The sequence below is a fragment of the Rhipicephalus microplus genome, chromosome 1 (genome assembly GCF_043290135.1).
Source record: "Rhipicephalus microplus isolate Deutch F79 chromosome 1, USDA_Rmic, whole genome shotgun sequence".
In the NCBI taxonomy this organism is placed as follows: domain Eukaryota; kingdom Metazoa; phylum Arthropoda; class Arachnida; order Ixodida; family Ixodidae; genus Rhipicephalus; species Rhipicephalus microplus.
In genome coordinates, this window is record NC_134700.1 from 216,452,982 (window position 1) to 216,470,829 (window position 17,848).

Genomic DNA, 17,848 nt, shown 5'->3' on the forward strand with positions numbered 1-17,848 from the left:
ATCAGATTACAGATTGAATGCGGCGTAGAACGGAAGTAAACACAACATGAGCCGGATTCCCATACGGCCGTTTTCACCTCGCAGGGTCTGGAAAATTGCCCGCAGTTCTCTGGCTCCAGCATGAGGTTATAAAACAACCTTGCAGTGGCACGAGATTGCAGTTTAATGAGAAGTGCTGCAGCCTTTCACGAACGTATCGAATCACATTAAGCATCGAATGCACCCACGAAGGCACGATTGGATTGGACGTATTAAATTTTGTGAACTGATACTTTAAGCATGACTTCCACCGTGTTCATATTATTGTTGTGTCTAATGGCCTAATTGTGTTTGTAAGATTTGGGGCTCGGTTGATGAATTTTGAATACATGGTGCCTTTTCAAATTCTGTATTTGCTATTCAGTACCGCGATAACGTAAACGCTGCAAGTGGCCGTGTCAAGTCACGCGAAAGGACATCGTCGTAACGACATAGAGCTATGCACCAACTGGACATTGTTATCATAAGCACGCTTTCATGTTTCCTTATCTCTAGCAAATTGCTTGTATTCGTGTGTATTCCAGTGCGCAATTGTCTTTGCCTGTACGAAAAAAAAATTCATTACGGCACACGTGTTGCGGTGACTTGGCTTTATGCAATCCTTAATAGTGGGACGAGCGTCAAGGCTATTCTTATTGCGTGAACAATCGGTATAGCATTTTGAGCCTATTATGACACGGTCATTCCTACTCGATGCTGATTGATTGATATATGAGCGGTTTAACGTCCCGAAACCGTTATATATGATTATGAGAGACGCCGTAGTGGAGGACTCCAGAAATTTCAACCATCTGGGGTTATTTACCGTGCACCCAAATTTCAGCACACGGGTCTACAGCATTTTCACTTCCACAGAAAATGCAGCCGCCGCAGCCAGGATTCCATCCCGCGACCTGCGATTCAGCAGCCGAGTACCTTGGACATTAGACCATCGCGGTGGGGCCATGCTAGATGCGTGTTAGGCACAACTGGTTCTTACACATTTTTCGTTTCATTCGTGTAACAAAATATTAGGGCTATTATTTGAGACGCATCGAATGATGAGCGTCTTGAATTGAGGTTAGGGCTATAGGACGTATATGAACGTCACCTTGTCGTTTTACAAAATGACGTATGCAGAAAAGTAGTAAGAGGGTTTTACGAGCCAAAACAGTGGCATGATTTCAAGGCATGCCTTAACTGCGGACTATGAACCAAAGTTGACATCCTGTCATCCTTTAGCGATTGCCTATAGACACAAGCGCCATGGTGTTCTTACATTCCCCTCTATTGAAGTGCAGCTGCCATGGCTGAAACTCTAGTTCCCCTGCACGAGGTTACCAGTGCGACACCTTGTCCTCTAAGCTATACCGCGGCGCGCTGTAGGCTGAAGTTAGTTCGGTGCATGGAATTTAAGAGTATCTTTTCGGAAACAAGATTGCGTGAGCATACGGTAACAATTCCGTGTCCAGGTTGTTGGTTCCTTTTTCTTTCTGTCTCCTAAACTCCTCTACGGCTTGAGGTTTGCTGTAAAATTTTCCACACCAGATATGAATACGGCTGTAACGTCAGAACTTTAGGGTTCTCATTACATGAATGCACTGATTCTCGCCTCTGCATAACGTCTTTGGCCTTTGCTTAACTCAATCCTCGGGCCTTCAAAATATACGCAGTTGTCCTTGAATCATCACTTTTATAATTTCATGAAGTTCTCAGATCTTCGATGAGTAGGTCTTCAGCCATGGAGGTGCGGATTTGGCTAACCTTCCAGGGCATAAAGGTGGTAAACAAGAGACCAGTGTGGCGAGCCAGAAATAAACAAACGCAAAATAATTTATTTGTCCTATAAAGAGAGAGGGGAGAGCGAAATGGCCCCTGGTTGGCGAAAGGCTGGCGACCCGCCGGTGAAGTTGCATCTGGACACTCAGACCCCACCGCCCAGGAGCTCGGATGTGCTGTTGAAGGAGATGAGAAGAAAAACTGTGTGTTAGCCATCGTGTGTACAAGTGATCAGTGTATTTTCACAATAGAAAGTTTTGACGTTACTTCACAGGCCTATGAAAATCCTAGCGCTAGCTACTATTTAAAAATTTTGCAGTCGTATGAAAGCAAGCAGATCTTGCCATTTCAACCCTATTACACGCTAGTAGTCAACAGCATGCGTCTCTAGCTTTACAAATGCGAATTAGTGCCAGTTCGCTAATTCATTAGATGAAGACACAATCTATTATTTGTTTTTTTAGTCTCGTTGTTCAAGCTGAACGCAGGGTATTCGTTGCAGCCATTATCACAGAGGTTATGCCCATATAAATTCATTGTCTGTTTGATTGGACCTTCCAGTTACCACGTACCTGAGACGAGGGGATGATTTAGGCTTAGTACTTTCCGTAGCCGCCATAGCCGTAGCCGTGGCCGTAACCGTATCCGTGTCCGAGGCCATAGCCAACAGCGACGGGGGCAGCGACAGCGACGGGAGCAGCGACAGCAACCTTGGCGACAGCGGGAGCAGCGACAACGGCGGCACCGTGTCCGTAGCCTCCATAGCCGCCATAGCCGAAGCCTCCGTAGCCGAGGCCAAGACCGTATCCTCCGTGTCCGTAACCGTAGCCGTGTCCGACGGCGACGGCGGGAGCGGCGACAGCGCGGGTCACAGCGACAGCGGGGCCGAAGTGGTCGCTACGGTAGGTGTAGGAGCGGGCAGGGGCGGCAACGGCGACCTTAGCGACGGCGGGGGCAGCGACGGCGACCTTGGCGACGGCGGGGGCAGCGACAACAGCGGGGGCGGCAGCAACAACGGCGCCGTAGCCTCCGTAGCCTCCGTGGCCGTAGCCTCCGTAGCCGAGACCGTAGCCGAGACCGTAGCCTCCATATCCACCATAGCCGAGGCCGTAGCCACCGGCGTTGGCGGAGTAGGCAAGAGCCAGAACAACGAGGGCGGTGAACTGCAGGAAGAAAAACCAAGTGTTAGGAGAATGTGACGTGCTGACGCTACGCGAAGTTGAGCTCGCTCGTGTCTCTGATCAGCTACAGCTGCACTTCCTCGAATGATCATCTACAGATCAAGCTGTTCTGGAACTTAGCACTTTTTGTCAACTCAGTAACTACACTCCCTCAAACTATACTATTCCGGCTGTGCCCGCATATCGGAAGCTCTTGTTTGTTCTGATGTCGTCTCGTAGCAATTTGAATCCTGTGGTTTTGGTCCAGGCACCTGTCCCGAAGGGGCACAGACAGCGCTAAGGCGTACGATGGAGCTGTCGGGTACATTTCCTCGCAGAGTCGGTTCTATCCAGTCACAGAACGGGTGCTGAAGTAGCCGAAGCAGTGCGTGGATACTCACAGCGTTCATGGTGTGTGTGGTCTCGGTGGAGCTGATGTCCAGACTGACTCTCCACTGCTCCTGGTCACTCTTTTATACCTCGGGCCCGAGTGGCCGTTTCTCGTTTCACCTTCTGCACTCTCGCCGTCACCGGGTGGACGCGAGGAGGAGGTGGGGCCGGCCGCGTGCGTCGACGCAACACGCTTTCCGTTTATCGGACCGCTATCGGATGCCGGGGCGTGTGTGGAATGGGCGGCGAATCTGGTTCAGGGAGAAGGCGGAGGCCCCCGGACAATGCGGCGCCCCTTTCGCCGTTCGACCCTCGCCGGACGCTGCGGCGGCCAGCGGCGTGCCGTCCGGCGCTGCTGCCGCACTGGCGTGAGCGCTCTTGCTCACTCGCTCACCAACACGCGCCCCTTCGCCCTAAGCGCTATGCGCTGCAGGCTACGTGGACTTTGGCCTCCAAGGCGGCGCCTTTCCGCTGGCTGACGGCCTTAACCGGACGTGTCCCTCCGGTCATCTCTCCTTGATTAGTTCTTTGCCTATACCGTTAGCCATGAAATTTAAACGCGTATCACATACATTGGTTTTGTCGCATTGGTCTCGTCACGCTTCCGCTGAGATCGCTTGGCCATTCTGCTTTTGAGAGTTGCTTGGTGGTTTGATTCCCGCCTTGTGATACCGAAAGCCCTATTTTTTACGCTGTGCACAGTGTGCACTGAAGAGAAAGAGACCAAACTTGAATGCGTTTCAATTGTTGCTGCACCTTTACTACAGGGAGTTTGTTTTATCTGTATGCACTCACGATAATGGTACGGTATGATGAAGTTTATTGAAGTCCGGAAGATCCGCCCTTAGGTTGAGGCAGGTGGCTCCCACGTCAGGACAAAAAGCGTTGTGCGGACAGAATTGGTCGTACAATAATATGGGGTTAAAACAACAAACTATGCCCCACATGCTGCACCATAGTATAGCACGCTACCAAATAAGAAAAAAAGAATGAATACGAAATGCGTCAAGTGAAGCTTCGAAGAGGAAAGGGAAAGAAAGGGTGCTACCGGTGTCCAAGATACTACAACCAAGTGAACAAGCTGGCAAAGCAGAAGATTTTAACCTAAGTCGGGGCAGTAAGGCCTATTCTTAACGTCGTATCCTGGTACTCCTGAACAGCCTGTACTGGATGTAAGATAACCCTGCTGTGGAGGACTCGTTGGCATCCGTCTCTTTTCTTGCCCTCTTGCCACAGTTTGTGGAAGTCGTAGGACGGTGTCAAAGCATATTGTCACGACTAAAGGCCGGGCAGGATGGCCGAGGACGACGAAGTGACGAGAGCGGAGAGCCACTACGGTTCCTCCGCGGAAGGTGACGTTGTAGTGTTTGCTCTTCTTATTCTGTTAATACAGACCTTTTTGTTTCCTGGTCGCACCGTCGTCATGTGTCGTGTTCTTTCCACATTGCTACAATATAATGTAGAGCGGCATAATTCCGTCTGACGAAGCAAAAAAAAAGAATAGAAAAGAAAGAAAAAAAAAAGAACAGAGCTCTTTCACTATACTGTGAAGATGGAAGCCAGAGATAGAGAGAGAAATAAATAAAAGGAAGAGACAGGGAGGCTAACCTAGAAGAACTAGTTTGCTACCCTGCACAGGGGTGGGAAAACAAGGGTCGGGAAGAGGATAGCAACAGAGAGACATAAAATAAATTATAAAAATTATAAAAAAGGAAAGCTGTGGCTGTCATGGGGCTGGTGTGGTCAATATTGCTGTAGTAAATCTATACATTATTATTGCTGACTGGATGTATGGATTGAAGAGACATGCACCAAAAGATACTAGTGTTTTCTTGGGCATGGGACATATGATCTTGTCAAGTGCGTGAACAGCGGTAATAAATTAATATCATAAGGAGCCTCGTTGTTTGGAAAACATATAAATGACATAACGTTTGTTTCTTATGTGACTTTGCTTGTCTTTGAGGCAATACTGTTTACGTCACCCTGCCATGTAGCAGAAATCATACACTTTATGTTTACTTTTACTCCACATTCGTTTTTTTCTACAAAAAAAACGCTGGATTACTTGAGCTGATCAGTGGCCGATAAATTGATGTTCTATACGCTTTTTTTCATACATGGACGTCAACCACCAGATTAGAGCTTCTCTATAATAACAGCCAGAGTGTCATATGTTATGCCTCTGTATGTATGTGCACTGCTGCAGTATAGACATATAAAAACGAGTCTTTATTGCCTCGCATTAATACTGGCATTAAGTTTCGGTACAGTGACGGGTTCGCACACATAAACGTCCAGCTGCACGCTTTCTGTATGTGGCTGTACATTTTTTCGAGAACTATTCAAAACGTCAGTTGCGGAGAGGAATAAAGAGAGGGAACGGGGTGTTCGAGAATGTCGTCTGAGTTATATGTTAGTCTCGATGATTGCATGCACACTGAAGTTAAACCACATCGCTACACGTCTTCTTCTATTATTGTGCCCGAAACTGCAACGCACTGGATGGCGTCTTATCATCGTCTGAGATTGAACCATAGAAGTGGGGATCTCAGCCGAGGCACATGTTGCTCCTTTCATGGTTTTGATGCTGGGAAGGGGCCACCGATGAATGCACGAACGCGTGCCGGATATTGATTCTCGAGTAAGGTAGCTCAGGCCACATAGCAGCCGCATACCGCAATACCATCACCACGGCGTCCTTCGTATGTATCGCGCTTGATGCGGGCTATAGTATCACCCGGCCTTACTTTTCATACTCCCATGCCAACGAAGAACGCTATTTCACCCCCAGTCCAGCATCTACTTATCCTGGTTCTATCGTATGCAGCGACGTTTTCGTGATGGTGTCACGCTCTTTCGCCGCACACAGGTGCGCCAATTTGTCTTGCGCGATGAGCGTGACCAGCCAATCGTACACGGCTATAGCCTCGGAGCTTTTTTCTCTCTGTCGTTGCCACGTGGTGAAAAAGCACTGTACACCCTCCAACTCTCGATATTTTTCGCACACAACGCTTACGCGCTACTGGCGACCATGGCCTGTCGGAACAAATGACTCGCGGGGGGCTTGTTCCGCGCGCATGCTTTCTCGTTTCATCGTTTACAGTAATGCTCTATTATTCTGCTTTTCGCCGCTGTCGTTGAGTAGTAGTAGTAGTAGTAGTAGTAGTAGTAGTAGTAGTAGTAGTAGTAGTAGTAGTAGTAGTAGTAGTAGTAGTAGTAGTAGTAGGAGGAGGAGGAGGAGGAGGAGGAGGAGGAGGAGACGTTGCGCAGGTCTGGTGACCGGAGGGGGTGCACGAGTGAATACATAAAACTAAATGAGGATGACGATGGTAAATGATTATGATGATGAATACTGAAGTCTATAAGCCCATGTATTCCAAATTTTTTGGCATGTTTGCGGCACCATGTGATCCCGCTAGCCAATCACTTAAGCTCGCGCGCTTGCATATTACTTTTCCGGTGGTTTTCACGACGTGTAACTAACCAGATTGCTTTACCTTTTTCTTTTTATCTTTTTACTCGTGCAGTACACTCCTTCAACGCGTGATAAGTGCCATTCAGCGTTGATTAAAGTGATCTCTTTAAATAACACTGCAAACACTCTCACGGAAGCTTTCTTCACGGCCATCACTGTGATGGATTCTCACGAGGCACCTCCTATATCAAAAGCCTTGAGGCTGAGCGACCCGTCACGATCAAAGTCAGAACAAGAAAAAAGACTTGAACGAATGCGTTGTATCTTTACCGTTTGATGTTTCGAAGAGAGAAAAAAAAAGAGGATAAATGTGTAGACAAAGCAAGAACCGTGCTCTTTCCCTTTTTTACTCTATAAGCCAGGCAGATGTTACGAGTTGACAGCCCAAACCCCAAATACCGTTGATAAGCCAACGAGCACCTCTCACTACCCAACTTAGCGGAGAGGATGTGCGGTCATGGACGTGAGACAGATTTGTTCGCGGCTCAACCACACAGTCCCAACATTGTAGTCTTTCAGATGTTATCCATGAGTGTACAGGAATAGCACGCAACCAAGCCTGCTGTCTATCTCACAACGCGCATTCTTTTTTTTTATCCATCATTCGTCGCCTCTCATGGTGTATAGTGGGAAACCACGGCAAGTTAAAAAAGCATACGTCACTCTTTCCTGTTCTTCCATCAATCTTTCTCAAGAAGTGTATTCCCCCCCCCCCCCCCCTTTTTTTTTTGTTTCCCTACGGTTACTGGAAGGAGCGTTACACATGTTGCAGTTCTCAATCTGTCCTTTCTTTCTTTTTCACTTCTTTTTTTTATTACACCCAAATCTTGTCAGTTCGAATTTCACAAAACCAGTAAAGATTTCTGAATTGACCAAATTCCGATTATAGATAATATGAAGAAGACAATAAATTAGCGTCTGTTACGTGAACACACTTTTATTTCATTTTTTAGAATGCGTAAACCCTGTACTTACATCGCATGAGAGCAGTTTAAAAGCCACAATTTTAGTCATTCGTGACATTACAATGTGACCGCAGCTCAAGACACTGGTGTCTTAAGTTGAAACGTGCTCTGAACCCATGCTTTATTACGTACCCACAAAGCGATTTCATACAGAGATCACGCCTTTTGGAAAGAACGCGGCCGTTTAGGCTGTCCGCCAACGCCCTCTCCGTTCATCTGCGTCGCGTATTTGCGGCGGTTTACGCTCAGTGTGCTCTGAAGATGGTCTGAATTAACCGGAGAGCAGTGAAATTACACTGAAATAACGAGAGTTTGATACTATAAAACCATGCGTATGCTGGCCTACACCAGAGAACACGTCCGAATAATTTGATTTTCCGAATTCACGAGCGTTCAATTAAGCAGCTTTTACTGTAGTACCATCAAGACCCAAAAATTATTAAAAGAAGAGGGCTATATCTGAGAATACATGAGAAATTTAGAATTACGTGCTAGTAAAAAAAAAGTGGGGAAGGGTGAATCATGCAGGGAAGGCCCATTCTGCTCGACCATCATGAAACTTTGGGAAGGGTGAATCATGCAATGTTTTAGGAGAGGTTTCTTTAATTAACAATATTTGTAATAGCGACCAGAGTGAAATCGAGCAAGCAGGGGAGGGTAATTTTGCTCCACTAGCGTCGTTGGAAAAGAGCATTGGAATGCAGCTTACCCTGGGGTGGCGCTTTTTCCTCTTCTTCCCTACATGCCTGGTTTCATTTCCGGGAGGGTGTTTCAGCATCGGCTGTTTGATGAGCTAACTGTTATCTTCATCTTTAGTGGACTGTTGGTGAGCAGTGGTAGTTACACCCTTTTTTGTGTGTGTGTCGCGTGTCCATATTATGATGAACTTCGGCTAAATTATACATCGTGACGTCATCGGACGTTGACTAACCAAGACTCTTCGGTGCTTCGCATCTATGGTACACTACAAAAATATTTACACTAATATACAATATCAGCTAGTATGGTACAACAAGAAGGCAGTAATACATGCAAAGAATAGGATAGCTTATTTCGCAGTGTTCGCATTGAGTGCTCGAAAGTTAGCAGAGTTTCCAATGGAGGGGGTTGGTCCAGGAAGGCCGTGACAGTCCTTAAATATACGCGGAGTGAACGAGTGCAGGTAGGTTCCTTTACGGCATGGCGCAGTATTGATCTTGTTGACGTATTCGGCCGCAGAAGAACAAAATCAAAAGAAGTAAATCAGCCAGAGAATAAAGGAATTAGAGGTGTCCTTCAATGTACTCACAAGGATGTAGAGTTGCAGTGGCACATCCAGCAGTAAATGTTTCATGTGTACATCACAGGAAGAACTAACGGAACGAGTGGTGTTTGAGCATATCGGCGAATGATGTAACACATGAACAATGAGGTATATAGTTTTTGTGAATTTTGCCCCTCATTTACTTTTGCCTGTGTTTTCATTTTTCCTTGAACATTCGTAAACAGGTGGTTGTGTCGGAGCCGACATGCAGACTTGTCTTCTTCTTCGATGGCCCTTCCCGTTGCAAGTCCACGTGTGGAAACATCGAAACACATGTTTGCTGATTTTCCTTGCAAGCTTCTGTCTTCCCGACTTCTGCAGTTCTGGACCCATTTCCTCTTATGTATTCTCACAAACCATTGGGCTCCAAACCTTAAAGAGAGAGGGGAAAAATCAAGATCATGGGTGTAGGTATCCAGATGTTGAAGCATGTTTTAATGACACTGCTTATGGGAAGGGCAAGACAGATACCTCGGGGCATAGATTCTTCCATAAATATACTAGAGAGAGAGAGAGAGAGAGAGAGAGAGAGAGAGAGAGAGAGAGAGGAATGTAGGAAAGGTAGGGAGGTTAACTAGACTATGCGTCCAGTTTGCTACCCTACACATTGGGAGGGGGAGAAGGGAGTAAAAGAGAGAGAGAAAGACACATGCCACCTATAAATACACTAGAAAGAACTCAGGTGGTAGTGCCTATGGGAGCAGCAACGCACGGCGTTTCAGCCAGCATGGGAGTGATGGGTAGTTCACAAATTTGTCTAATCTTCGTACTTTCAGCTCCCTTTTGGCTAGCGTGGCTTAGAACTACTTTGTCACGAGACAACAATCAGAAAATGTGCATCACTTCACGAACATGGCCTTGTTAGGCTCATCAATTCAAATCGGGTCACGAAGCTCCCAAATGTCTGTTTTCGAAACGAAGCCAAAACGCAGCATTAAACAAAGGCACGTACGCTTGAAGCCTGAAAGCATTAAGACCAATTTGGGTACTGCACATCATTCCCACGATTGCTGAACGTTCGCAGCGCCACACTTTCCTCTAGTTAGTTTCGGGAAACTCTATGCCTTGGAGGAGACGCCATTATCTGATCACTTTCCTGAGAATGGCGTAATTATGAGATTGCTCAAGCTCAAGGGTGTGCCCTCATTGATCACCATCGGCACGTTTAGAGAGCAAACGGCATACCGGAGAAAGGAGGTAATATAGAGCAGGTTTAGTGGCGTGCGGCTGCTTAGTCCCCAGCTGTTGGCTTTTTTTTTTTTCTTGGGGATATCTTGGCTGTCACCGTTAACGCTTCATAAAACAAAAAAGGAAAAAAAAAAGACGGAAAGGCGTTGTCTCAAGTCGTAGTAGACTTACATATATGAAATTTCCATTTCTTTTTCTCTTTTTCTTTCACCGCTTTTGCGCCTGTTTTTTTGTTGTTTTTTTTTGTCTCTTGGCTCGCTGTAATCTCTTTTCCCGCGCACTGTCTCTGCGGTTCGAAAGAACTGTTACCAAGTTATCCTTGGCAGGCGAGTGCGTGGCAATATGCAAGAGCGCCAAACCAGCCAACTGGACGGCCGGATTGCAGCCGGCACTAGGCAAGCACACAGCACCAGAGGCCACACAATAAAACAAAAGTGTTGCGGCGATGCCCGAAAGACAGCGTAACAACTGAGTAATGGAACGGAAACTCCCCAGGTCGCCTCCACCACCACCACCGCCAGCCGAACGGTGCAATGCTTCTTTTTTCACCTTACCCTCATACATCTCCATTTCTTTTATTCAATTGTGCTTTACTTCCCCATACCCTCGATACGCCGTGCGCCACATGGAGTCTAGTATAGTATGTATACATTTGCAACGATTTTATCTTTTTATTCGCCAAAGCCGCCATCTTGGCCGTTTACTGGAATGATTTCCCAGTTTCGTGCGCCGTGACGTCAAATGGCCAAGGCAGTGAAATACGGAGTGCATCCGTTTCTATGAGTACCAATGCGCACCCGTACCATTCATGTACTTGTTACACGTGCCAGTCCAACTGACGTTACGAGACTGAACTTTACCGGACGAACGTTACCAGTCGAATATGGCAGCGCTTTAGTGCGTCCGTCAAGTATCACGTGAATGCCAGCGCAGATCGAGCGCTGCATACATTAAGATCATTCCATTACAGTCTACGGGAGTGCACATTCTTCCACAGATCGCGTGGCTCTCTGCACGGAACTCCTCAAACTATCGGCCTCTGGAAATGTTTAGGCTTTCGGTCCCATGGATCGGCATCGAAGCACGCTATACGCGCGAGCAGGTGTATAAGCCCCAGTGGAAAGGTAACCGAGCGAGTAAGAGGGAGTGGGGTGATGTCAGGGTGAGCGATCACGGTTCACCTTGGCGGCCTCGTGTGCGTCACAATTGGTCGTACTCGCGGGCCACCCTGTGGCCAGCTGGCCAAGCCCGGCCCGTTTGTGCGTGTGCCTTCGGAGCGTGCGTGGTTCAGTGGCGGCGCCATCCTCACCGAGGCGTGTAATATCCTTCCTTTGTGTTGCCGTCTCGGCCTGGTGGCTTTTCGGCCCCGATGCGTTTGAGAACGCATTCCGACAAGGTCGTCTTCGGCCTCGGTGTGAGAGAGCGCGCGGAAGACTTCTCGCCGCGCGCGCGCTTAACCTCCGCGACGCGGGGAGGCTCATTTTCTCGCGCGCTCTGCGTAGGCGCACGCCCGCGCGCAAGGCGATTATGGTCCCCCGGTGCCAAGTCGCACGAAGGATTTTCCTTTGTCTTTCCGTTGCTTCACTTACGCTGCGCGTTCGTTGTCGGCGCTAATGAACGCTCACAACGACGCGCTGGATGACGACGACCCGTCCTCGCGTTGAGGCGAACGTAAAGATATTACGGGACAGCAGTAGGAGGGTTGAAATGGGGGGGGGGGGGCAGTCGGCGTGTTAGGCAGTACACGACAGCTGCACGTGGATTAATGTTACGAGCGGCACGGTGGTGTTTTTGGATGCGACACGGCAAAGGAGATGCAGCGAAGATGCAAGGAATGAGTTGGCTCCGGGACAGCCGTTCGGTTTTGACTCCTTCCTCGGTATTTAAGGGAAACGCTTACCATAGCGGGAGAAGTAATACCAACATAGTAACGATGGTTGGGTGCACGAGGAGTTATGAGCACTAAAGCAACGCTGCCATAGATCAGCTGGTTTTACATCTTCGTAGAAATCTCGCTTGAAGTTTTACATAAACATTACGTGGTATCGACCTGTGAGACTGTGTAACAGACCGGTTAATTCAAGCTAGCAAGCATATATGTTTTAATCTGAGGCGCTTTCATAATAAGCATGAATTTCAGCGCACTGATTGGGGATTCATGGTATTAAGGCTAATGACCTGAAGATTTCAATGTTGTTCATTTGTAACTTTAAGAAGGAAGAAAGAAAAAAGGAAAGACAGAAAAAAAGGAAGAAAGAAAGAAAGAAAGAAACGTTTTATGACTGCTATACACACGACGCGTAGTGAGTATAAATGCCTGCAATTGGAATGAGTAATACTTAGATAAGCAGCAGCGCGCTAATTCCACATAAAGATTTTGCGATTATTACGCAGCTTTCAATTGTGCTGTACAACAGTCGTCAAGCACGAAGTACTTGGTCGGGTTATGCTGACACGTGCCCATCTTCAGAAGATATATTGTGCGCAAAGAAGTGAGGGAATCTGCATGTACTAATGTAGGTCTTTATTATACGCGATCGGGCATGCATGTGCTCCAGATGCCCATGTATCTCTGTTTAATACATATTGCAATCAATTTCACCGACACTTATCGCTTTTGACGTACTTTCTTTCCCGAGTGACCTTGGTCATGTTTTCCCGGCTGTCTTAAAGATCTGCTCTAACATAAAGTACCGAATAGCCACGTGGTGACGCACGGAAGTGCACCACCCCCATCAATTTTATTTTTTGTGTCATTTGAAATGTTCTGGTCGGGCACTTGCATCGTCTTTGAATACCTGTTGTAACTCGTATAAAATTAAGCGGCATTGTTGGCAGCGCTGTCTGGTTTCACATAGCAGCCAGGTGCACAATCACTGCCAACTGCGTTCCACGAATATTAACCCTGAGACCCTGCGTATGGCTTCGAAGGCCTATCCGCGGGCTGTATTTTGGCAGACCAGACGGTTTCACAGCGGCAACCGCTATGCCAGTAGACACTGCTCCGCAGGCCACGGGTTCGATTTCTTACGTCGGCGTTCTGTGTTGATGTGTATTATGTGAGACGAATACTCAGGTTTCGCCGTGAAACGCTCTTGTCAGCGATAATCTATAAGCATCCGAAGAAGGACGTTAGCTTTTAAGGTTCACGGCTGCCTTATTGTGTAATCCAGAGGACACGCACCAAAAGCAAGTACTGTAAGTCTCATATAATGAAAGAAAAAAAAAAGCGAATTGAAACAAAAGCAAGCGCAGTAAGGCGGGGGAAGGTGTAAGAGCTACTGATGTGTTTATACAAATATAACGCACATATTCTTGCACCAACAAGAACAAGAGCCTTCGAAAGAGCAAGAATATACAATCTTGGCTTCAGTTTCTACTGGCACGAGCAACGAGGTGCACTCTTGTCTCTTTCCCAAGTGCTTCCATTCCGTCACTTACTTCCGGTTTTTCCACTATTGAGAAAATGTGTTTAAAAAATTGGCGAAGCTTGCAAAAGCCCATTCCCTGAAGGACGGATGGATGAACGGACGATTTGCCCCACTCATCATCATTCACTCCGTGGATATGCTGTGATTTTTTTATTTGTGAGCTCTCCAGTCTGGTTGGGAAGACTTTTTGTAACTATTTTCGCACTTTCACGCATAATGGATTGAGGTCGATTAAAAAAAAAAAAAGACAGATCCCTCGTACCTCGGCAATCGACGTTATGGCAAGCATGTGGAGGAAAGGCGACTCGTAATTTGTTTATTGAGCGATACGTTATGACATGACGCTAAATCTATGTACAAATATTGCACGCGCAGACATATGTTGAACAGTTGTAGATGTTTATATAACCAGTTTGCACTTGTGCAACGATGCCAACAGGAACATGAGTATTCGCAACACCAGAAGCAATGATGTAATGTTCTTAGATTACAGTAAAGCAATCGACACAGTTCTACACCATAAACTAATTATAAAGCTTTGGTTGTTCGGTATTCCAGGAATATTTATCTTCCGGATCTCAGCTTGTCTACACGACCACAACCAATACGCTTGGTTGGGAGACAGAACAACAATTCGGCTGCCTTCCGGTGACTTCTGGCGTTCCGCAGGGAAGCGTACTAGGCCCCCTACTGTTCTTGTTCAGCATAAACGACATTGTCAGTGTAATTAACACCCCTGTAGAAATTCGTATCTGTGCGGACGATTGGGTTTTGTTTTGAGAAGTAACCTGCACTAGTGACCAATGCGACCTTAGTACTAACTTAGGCAATGTGTCAAAAAGGCGAGAACAGTGACGAATACTTCCAAATGAAAATAAATGTGTGTATCTCTCTCTAAACCGAACAGAAATTTCTTAAGACTACACACATAATTTATCTGAAGCATCTTTTTTTAAAGTGTCCTCATATGAATACTAAGGTTTAATGTTAACGAGTACTTTATACGGGAATTTACTCATAAATAACATCTGCTTTGCCGGTTTTCGGAAATTGTGTCTTCGCCGCCAAAAGCTGAAGACTGCCCCGCCTAGCGCTAAACTGCTCTCCTACTATTCCTTAATTAGGCCACAACTTGAACACACCTCTATAATTTGGGATCACCACAAAAAAATTACCATTTAAAACCCCCCAAAAATTTTAAGAGATGCTGTACGAGTTTTTTCCGACATATTTAACCATATGCTATCCTTAGACACCACAGTATACCTTTTGCTCTTGTTAAGCAGACCCACTTGACACCACTATCTTCGTTCCCTAACGCTAATCTTCACAAAGACTGACCCTTTTCGCTGCTCCCTTTTCCCACAAAATATAGCTGATTGGAATAAACTAACGGAAGCCTTCCTCGAACGTCCGTGGCTATTTGTGTAAGTACTGTTGCTCTTTTAGGACTTCCTTAGAATTGTATTATGGCCAAGTTGTTCAGTTGCTCTTTTTTTTAAGTCGTAACCATTTGTCTTACAACCAAAAACATTTTGTTAAGAAAAAAGAAATTTGCAACCATTTTTTTTTCTGTAATTGATAGTGTATATTGCGCACCCTGCTTGAACTTTCAGTCTGCTGAAGTTTATAAATAAATAAATAAATAAATAAATAAATAAATAAATAAATAAATAAATAAATAAATAAATAAATAAATAAACAAATGTAACGCAGGAGACGTGATGGCTATAGGATGAACCATGTTTATTAGTCCTCGTCTTCCCACTTACTCCACCACACCGCTCTCGTGTAGTTTGTCACATAAAAAAATTGTTATAAAGCGCCGGGGATTGCGAGGGAGCCCTGGACACTGTTGCATAAATCGACTACAGCACATGGCACGTTAGTGTAATAGAAGTTAACTTGATGTGACGGCTGTATGTAATGTTCATAAAAGTGGATAGCCAGAACTGCAACCAGAATAGACGTTGCATGAACATTAGGATCTATTTGAAAAGTAGTTACGAAACCTCGCATGGCTCTGTGGTAAAATGCTTGACTGCCAAGCAGAATGTTGGGGTTCAATTCTTGTTGGAACCCTGACATTTATTTTTCCATTCGTTGCGTCAACGCTGCCGAAGTCATGTCTTTCGTAACGATCACGCGTTAAAATTACGCATGTGTGTCCTTGTCGTTCCTAGGTAGATATGCGTCAATCACCTGTGGCACATACCCCCATTATAGTGGCACATACCAGCCCGTGGGTATGTGCCGCTGTCTGGCGGTAAGTGTTTGACGACATGCGACGGGATCGTGACATTATTCATGTCTTGACCAGCGCGTCATATCGATGACACCATCTTACTTTCCCATGCTAGTTTTGGTTCACGTTTGGTTCACGCCATGTTAAGGGCGTGATCACGAGAGCACCCCACGTAAGCAGATAGATAGATAGATAGATAGATAGATAGATAGATAGATAGATAGATAGATAGATAGATAGATAGATACCGAAAGTGCTTGCAGTGCGCAAAGGAAGGATTTATTTCTCAGTCGGAAGTCGGTCCTTGTCTCATGTCTCTCTTTTTCGTCGCCACGTTTATTTTTTTTAGCGCTGCTTTCGATGAGTAAAAATCGCAAAGAAACCTTGTAAATCACGCTGTTATTCTATACTAGACACTGTTACTAGACACTGTTATTCTATGGCCCGTTCTTCCTTCAAAGCAGCACACGTTTACAGGTGTCCAAGTCCATCTTTGTCTCTCTCCACTGATGGTTCTTCCTATCACCATGCACTATAGTTTGATCGCAGTGAAAGTAGTGTACTGTCTGCGTCAAATGAAACCCAAAAAAGCGGGAAGCCTTCACGATAGTATAGTAGGTGCCATTTCTCTTAACCCTTCTCTGTTCCTTTCATTTCCTTATGGTAGGGACGGCGTAAGCTCTCCCATAGTAGAGTACCTGGTACTCTAAATCATTACCCACTTTTTCTAACCCCCCCCCCCCCATACACTTATCATAATACATGCGGAGAGCTGCCCAACACGATGTGCGCGCCTGTCAATCCTGATAAGTGGACGGCGTGCACTATACCACCGTGGCGGCTCGTCGCTGTTCGGGTATCATTTGAGGCTGATAGTACATAGGCAGTCTCGGACGCGTGGCAGTGAATTCTTTTCATTTTGTGGAAACCAATAGTTCACTAACTATTGAGCAGCACTGTGTCAAGCTCGTGGTGCCTTTTTTATTTAATAAATGTATATAAGGAGAGGTTGGTGCCAACGAGTGGTGCCGGGTACGGTTCTTTTCTTCGATAATATAGGCGTCGTCAGAAGGTATAGAACAATTACAAAGCTCTACAAAAGCAAAGAGTACAACAACCTCACACTCAGAGCAAGTTTTTCAGTATGAAAACGTGTCCACTCAATACAAATGCTTACAAAACACAAATATTCACAGAACCTAATCATTTGGTTTTTTATAATCGTGAGGTTCCTGTTTAGGCAATACGTTTGCCATTATATAAACGAAGCACCACTGTATAATGTGAATTTATGAATTAATTGTTTTTCATCCTTACATTGTATCGGTATTTACAGAAGAGGAGGGTGAAAAAACTATTGAAACACGATTTTAGAGTGTGCAGGCCCCCGGTATTCGCAGTGTTTTGTGTTCTTTATCCTGACAGAGGGAACCAGTAGCGCTGGGTGTCTATGATGATACAGAGGGCCGAGTGTCTCTCTAAAATACACCTAAAATAAATAGAAAAATCCTGCTTGGGTAGCTGCAACGAGGTGCGCAACGCACTTGTTTGTTTCTCCAAGTTGCCTGACTGCTCCTGCTCTTCCTCCCAAAGCAGTCCGGTGTCTTCCCACGGACTTGTCAAGGTCTGTAACATCGCGCGGATGCCGCCGTGTTTCGTTCCTCACAACAAGTGCGGCCGTTCCTTCGCAGAGGCATCGACACGGGCGCCGGAACGATTGAGAGGTGGACAAAAGAATAGAAACACCTTGAGCGATGGTAGTCGGCAGCATCATTCCTCTCGTGCTCGTGACTGAGTATCGCTCGGAGAAGAAGATGTTTTTCAAGTGTACACACCTTGTATTTTCACTCGCAAAGAACCTAAGTTCTGCCTCCGTCGGCTCATAGAAGAA

The 17,848-nt window shown here is 46.1% G+C and overlaps 1 protein-coding gene across 1 annotated transcript; it reads right to left on the bottom strand.

Annotated features, from left to right (window-relative positions):
• Positions 1-1,833: 1,833 nt before the first annotated feature.
• On the bottom strand, positions 1,834-3,495 carry LOC142807683 (uncharacterized). Its single transcript, XM_075891367.1, has 3 exons — positions 3,359-3,495; positions 2,370-2,960; positions 1,834-1,973 (listed from the first exon to the last, which is right to left on the bottom strand). Exons 1-2 carry the CDS (start codon positions 3,365-3,367, stop codon positions 2,394-2,396), a joined length of 576 nt encoding a protein of 191 aa, XP_075747482.1. The 5' UTR covers positions 3,368-3,495; the 3' UTR covers positions 1,834-1,973; positions 2,370-2,393.
• Positions 3,496-17,848: the final 14,353 nt, after the last annotated feature.